The 5,318-nt window shown below is 52.7% G+C and overlaps 1 protein-coding gene across 2 annotated transcripts; it reads left to right on the top strand.

Annotated features, from left to right (window-relative positions):
- The first annotated feature begins 401 nt into the window (after positions 1-401).
- Positions 402-4,896, top strand: FXYD4 (FXYD domain containing ion transport regulator 4). 2 transcript variants are annotated; one of them, XM_064269807.1, is made up of 9 exons: positions 402-532; positions 1,704-1,747; positions 2,659-2,719; positions 3,685-3,717; positions 3,831-3,854; positions 3,987-4,061; positions 4,148-4,184; positions 4,508-4,545; positions 4,700-4,896. In XM_064269807.1, exons 3-9 carry the CDS (start codon positions 2,683-2,685, stop codon positions 4,717-4,719), a joined length of 264 nt encoding a protein of 87 aa, XP_064125877.1. In that variant the 5' UTR covers positions 402-532; positions 1,704-1,747; positions 2,659-2,682; the 3' UTR covers positions 4,720-4,896. The 2 variants fall into 2 exon arrangements, with proteins under 2 accessions (XP_064125877.1, XP_064125878.1); XM_064269808.1 differs by lacking the exon at positions 402-532 and adding an exon at positions 624-669.
- Positions 4,897-5,318: the final 422 nt, after the last annotated feature.

Raw genomic sequence — 5,318 nt, forward strand, 5'->3', positions numbered from 1 at the left:
GGCTTCCGGTGGGCGCTGGTGTGCATCAGCCCCAAACCCTCATCCTCAATACACACATTGTCAAGTAAAAGCAGTGGGACCACTGAGCAAATCAAGCCTCAACCACAGTCCCCTGACTCTTCTACTCAGCTGTCCCCAGGACACTCCTATACAGACATGCTGGAACCCCCACTGCTGGCAGAAGGACCCAGGAACACCCCATACCCCACCAGCACCCTTTCGGGGTCCCTCTTTTATGATCTAGGCAAATTAAAGAAGCTGACGGACACTTTTTCTCAAGAGAGAGACTCCTGGAGGTCTGAGGCCCGGCTCATTCCTCTCCCACCCACCACCCTGGGTGTGGCAGGACAAGCTATCTTCTTAAGAGCAAATGGCTGAGCGAGCTGGGGGAGGCTCAAGGAGTCAGACCAGTTTCCTGGCTGCAGGTATTTTTGCCTGGGCGGGACTGCTGGGTTTAAAGAGCCTGAACCCACCAGGGCCAACCACAGACCCAGTGGCCTCTCCGGACCGGCCCCCTGCGCTGGCCTCTCAGGTGAGGGGTGCTCCTCCTTCCACCCCCACCTCCCGTCAGGGGCTGCTAGGAGGAGGGCACGTGGGGGAGGGGGCGGCTAGCAATGCTTGTGCTCTGACATTGGGGACAGCCCAGAGGACCACTCTAAGGAAGCGGTGGTGGGTGCCTGGGGATTCTGAGTGATGGGGCCCATGTCTGGGGGTTTCAGGGACAGATTAGGGGTTCCAGGAGCCTCCTGAATGGAGGCTGCCTCTTTATGACCTCTGTCGTATGGACAGTGGGTTGGGGGCTGGAGGGAACAGGAGTCAACCTTTGGCTAAAGAATGTGTGGGCTGGAGTTGAGCTTCTCAGGACCCAGGAATCCCAGAGTGGCAGAAAGACAAAGGGGGCCAGCTACACAGACTGTTAAACACTCAAGAGCCAACAAACCAACTGCCACATTAGAACCAAGTCCATGAGTGCCCCCTCTTTCAGTTATTGTGAGGGCAAAAGGAGTTTGTGTGTTTCTTTATGTATTTGTTTATTGTAACACATTTTTAGTGCTAGGCGGAGCCCTGGTGGCGCAATGGTTAAAGTGTTTGTCTGCTAACCAGAAGGTCGGCAGTTCAAATTCACCAGCCACTCCTTGGAAATCCTATGGGGCAGTTCTACTCTGTGCTATGAGTCAGAATCAACTAGATGGCAATGGGTACGGTTTGATTTGGTTTATAACAATAATTACAATGATTAGAAGAAGAAGACAGGCTAATAGAAAGGAATGTGTCCTGTATCCGATGTTTGGGGGCAACCAGCTAAAAATGTCAAGGAAAGATGGAGCTGTCATGGGTGGCAGTTCTCTGTCCTGTGGGGTCACTACGAGTCGGAATCGACTCACGGCAATGGGTTTTTTGTTTTGTTTTGTTATGTGTTAGACACGTGGTCTCTGGGTGGCAGTTTACACTACTAACCAAAAGGTTGGCAGTTCAAATCCACCCAGTGGCACTGCGGAAAAAAGGCCTGGCAACCATCTTCAGTAAAAATTACAGCCAAGAAAACCCTGTGGGGCTCATTTCCACTCTGTAACACACAGGGTCGCCATGAGTCAGAATCTGCTCGACAGCAACGGGTTCATGATCTAAGGCTTGAAAAATAGTTAATTCATTTAATTCAATCTTTATAAATTTATGAGGTTGCTATAATCCTCACTTCACAGAACGCTGACGCACAGAGAGGTTTAGTAACCACGCATCACAGCTGGTAAGTGACTGGGAGGGGATTAGACCCCAGATCTCTGTCTCCCCGGGAGTCCAGAGCTGGGAGGAGCAGGTAATAACAATTGTTTCAGTGTAGAACATTGACTATTGCTGTGCCTGCTTTCGGCTAGCAATATGCAAAACCTCTGGGCAGTCGGACCTTATCTCAAGGACACAGCCACCTCGGGGGGGGGGGGGGGCAGGCAAATTGTGTCCTGGAGAGTTCCCACCCTAAAAAAAGGAGAAAGGGATGCCACAAAGTGGAATTTGGGGTTTTTTTTTTTTTCTTTTCTTTGAACCAGGTCCCTGGCCGAGCCTGGGGTGGGAGGTCCTCACCCTTGAGCTCAGCTGGTCTCTCTCCCCTCCTGACACCGCGATGGCTGTGGCCCAGGGAAGGAAGGGCTGTGTGCTAGGCTCCACGCCCCATTGTGGAGGCTTATCTGGGAATTCAGCCTGATGGATTCCAGCCGCCTCCCTCCATACCCAGCCCCAGACCTTTGCGAACAGTTGCCCAGGGCCTTTGTGTGGGGTTAAGAAGTCTGGCTCCAAAGCTTGACTTCCTGCTTCCATTTTTTCCTTCTGTGAAGTGGAGGTAAAAATTGTATTTCCTTCATGGGGTTGCCATAAAGATTTGAACAATTTCCCTAGCCTAAGCACTCAGCTCAACTAACTCAGTCTGGATAACTGATGAGGCAGTTATTATTTCTATGTCTGGATGAGGAAACAGAAATTTAGTAACTTTCCCCACCAGCAAGCAGCATCCTCAGGCTTTGGACCCCACCCTCTCAAATGCCTGTGACCTTGGGTCCCTCATCTGCCCCTCTTATTGAGCTCTGAACCCAGGAACAGAGGCATGAGGCAGAGGGCCTGGCCCAGATCAGACTCCCCTGACCCCGGCCCTCCTCTCTTCTGTAGCCCCTGCCCTGCCTGACTGGTGACATGGAAGAAGTGACACGGGGTCTCCTCCTGCTGGCCGGTGAGTCCCTGACCCTCATCACTACCTCCTCCCTGTGCGACCCACTGGTGATCCTTCTACCACCCACCCCACCCACCAGGCATTGACCCAGAACTGCATGTCCTACAGGACGTTCTGCCTAAGAAATGTGTTTTCCTTCCAAATGTCCATTTAAAGAGAAATAGGAGTGAAATAACAGCACAGGCAGGCTGCGCATGCTGCAAAAACCGCATTAGTGGTTCCTGAATAGTCCAAGCTTGGAAAACTGCAGCCACCTACTGGCCTGAAAGAAGATCACTCTCTATCTCTTCAGAAAGGAGCCCTGGTGGCACAGTGGTTAAGGACTCAGCTGCTAACTGAAAGGTCAGCTGTTCGAACCCACCAGCCACTCCAAGGGAGAAAAATGTTGCAGTCTGCTTCCTTAAAGATTCCCAAAAAACCCACTGCCATCAAGTTGATTCAGACAGAGTAGAACTGCCCCATAGAGTTTCCAAGGAGCACTGGCAGATTCGAACTGCCGACCTCTTGGTTAGCAGCCGTAGCACTTAACCACCACACCACCAGGGCTTCCCCTTAAAGATTATGGCCTTGAAAATCCTATGGGGCAGTTCTCTGTCCTACAGGGTTGCTATGAGTCAGAATCGACAATGGTTTGGCTTCTGGGTTTTATTTCTTTGATATTAGCCAGGCTTCATGCAGGAAACCTTAGGAAAGGATAAAAACACACCCAGGAACCATCCCATTCAGAGCACAGGAAAGAACAGCAGGAAGGGCCACGAGCGGGCCAGCCACAGGCCATGGTGGGACATAAAATCCAGGGGATGTTTGGGGCTGGGGGAGGCATAAGGAAGGGGACCAGGACTCCAGGGTGCCCCCAGATGAGGCTGGTTGTCCTTGCTTCTCTGGCGCTGGGGGTCCTGCTGGCTCACTTATTGTGAGAGCCAAGTCACGAACTAACACCCAGTCCCCTGCTTCTCTCCACCCAGGACTGCCTGCCTTGGAAGCCAACGGCGTCTTTGGTGAGTCGGGCCCCAAATCACCCTGCTCATTGAGCCGCCTCATGTCCTCCCTGAAGGCTCCCACATCCTGCCTCCTGGTTCTGGTTTTTATTCTTTAATTTTTTTTCCTGCAGATAAAGACAGTCCCTTCTATTACGGTAAGAGCTAGTCTTCCACCTGCCCCTCCACTGCCCATCTTGATCCTCTCGTGCCAGGCAAGTTGGTGAGGGTTGGTGTGGAGCTGCGTGTAGATGACTTGGGTGTGAGCTTGTTCTCTGTGCTTCCCCCAGACTGGGAGAGGCTCCAGCTTGGCGGGATGATCTGCGCCGGGCTCCTGTGCGTTGCAGGGATCATCTTTGCTTTAAGTGAGTGACTGGCTGGCAGGATTGGGGGAGAGGGTGCAGCTGGAGGAGGCTCTCAACCCAAACGCCTCCACGCCTTCCTCTCACAGGTAGCAAATGCAAATGCAAGTCCAGTCAGAAGCACAAGTAAGATGTGGCCCCTGTTGCCTTCACCTCATGCTGAGTAGGCCTGTTTGGGGGGTAAAATCCTAAATCTTGGAGAAAAAGGCCAGCCTCTTGGCTGCTCAGTGAATTTGCAATGAAATTTGTTATTCACAGATAATCGACCCCAAGGGACCCCAAATCTTGACAGTCCCCAGACCCTTGTATTGTATGAAGTGACAATGGAGAATAACAAGGGTCTTACAGGGGGAGGAGGTGGCAGGGACCTTAGGGAGGGGACAAAAGTTTAAAGGGAGGGGACAAAAGTTTAAAGGGAAGGGACAAAAGATGTTAATCTCCTCCTCTAGATCCTTGCCTGAGAAGGCCACTCCACTCATCATTCCAGGTAAGACAGGCTTCTGTGAGAGGCCTTTGGGGACTCAGGCAGGCAGCCGCACACTTTGAGAGGGAGCAGTAAACACCTGTGTGTGATGGGACTGCCCTGAGCCAGCCCCGGCTGATGTTCTGAGAGTGAGGACCTGACCCCACTCTCTCCACAGGCTCTGCCAGTAACTGCTGAGCCCAGGACCGGCTTCATGGGACTCCAAGACCTGCGCCCCCTTACTCTGGCCTTCTGCCCCTCCCTCCCCACCTGGGGGCTTTAACCTCCAGGCGCTCTTCCTCTCCCAGGGCAGCCCTTAGGCTCCCTTCTGATGGGGGTAGGAGGAGGCTATCCACATCCTATTTATAAATTAAAACGTTCTCACCCCTCCCTCCAGTAATCTTGTGACTGTATGTCCGCAGGCCCCTCAGCAAGTGCGGGGTGGGAGGGCCGTGGGGTTACCCAGTACTACCCCCGTTTGTCCTGATACCCACTCCCAGCATGAATGATACCTGATCTCCTGCCCCATAGTTCCTCCACTGGACTCACAGCCCAGTGCACCCCCACAGGGACCCCTGTGCCTGTGAGACTCCACAGTGTTACCTCAAAGACCTTACAATTTCCACACTTTGCCTAGAGACCCTAGAAAGTCCCAGGTACCATGACATCCTCTAACCTGCACTGATCCCCAGTGCCTGGTCCACCACTGTGAGACCCCACCTACTCTCTAACCCTCATGCAACTAGGAAACTCAAGGATTCCTTCGTTGACCCACACAATGGGAGATCATCCAAGGT

This window comes from Loxodonta africana, chromosome 16 (genome assembly GCF_030014295.1).
Source record: "Loxodonta africana isolate mLoxAfr1 chromosome 16, mLoxAfr1.hap2, whole genome shotgun sequence".
NCBI classification, from domain to species: Eukaryota; Metazoa; Chordata; class Mammalia; order Proboscidea; family Elephantidae; genus Loxodonta; species Loxodonta africana.

Bases quoted from the DNA above. Each gene is read 5' to 3' on its own strand.
- FXYD4 (XM_064269807.1), top strand. From the start codon at position 2,683: ATGGAAGAAGTGACACGGGGTCTCCTCCTGCTGGCCG. The intron at 2,720-3,684 runs GTGAGTCCCTGA...CTCTCCACCCAG, and splicing joins GGGTCTCCTCCTGCTGGCCG to GACTGCCTGCCTTGGAAGCC. The intron at 3,855-3,986 runs GTAAGAGCTAGT...TGCTTCCCCCAG, and splicing joins AGACAGTCCCTTCTATTACG to ACTGGGAGAGGCTCCAGCTT.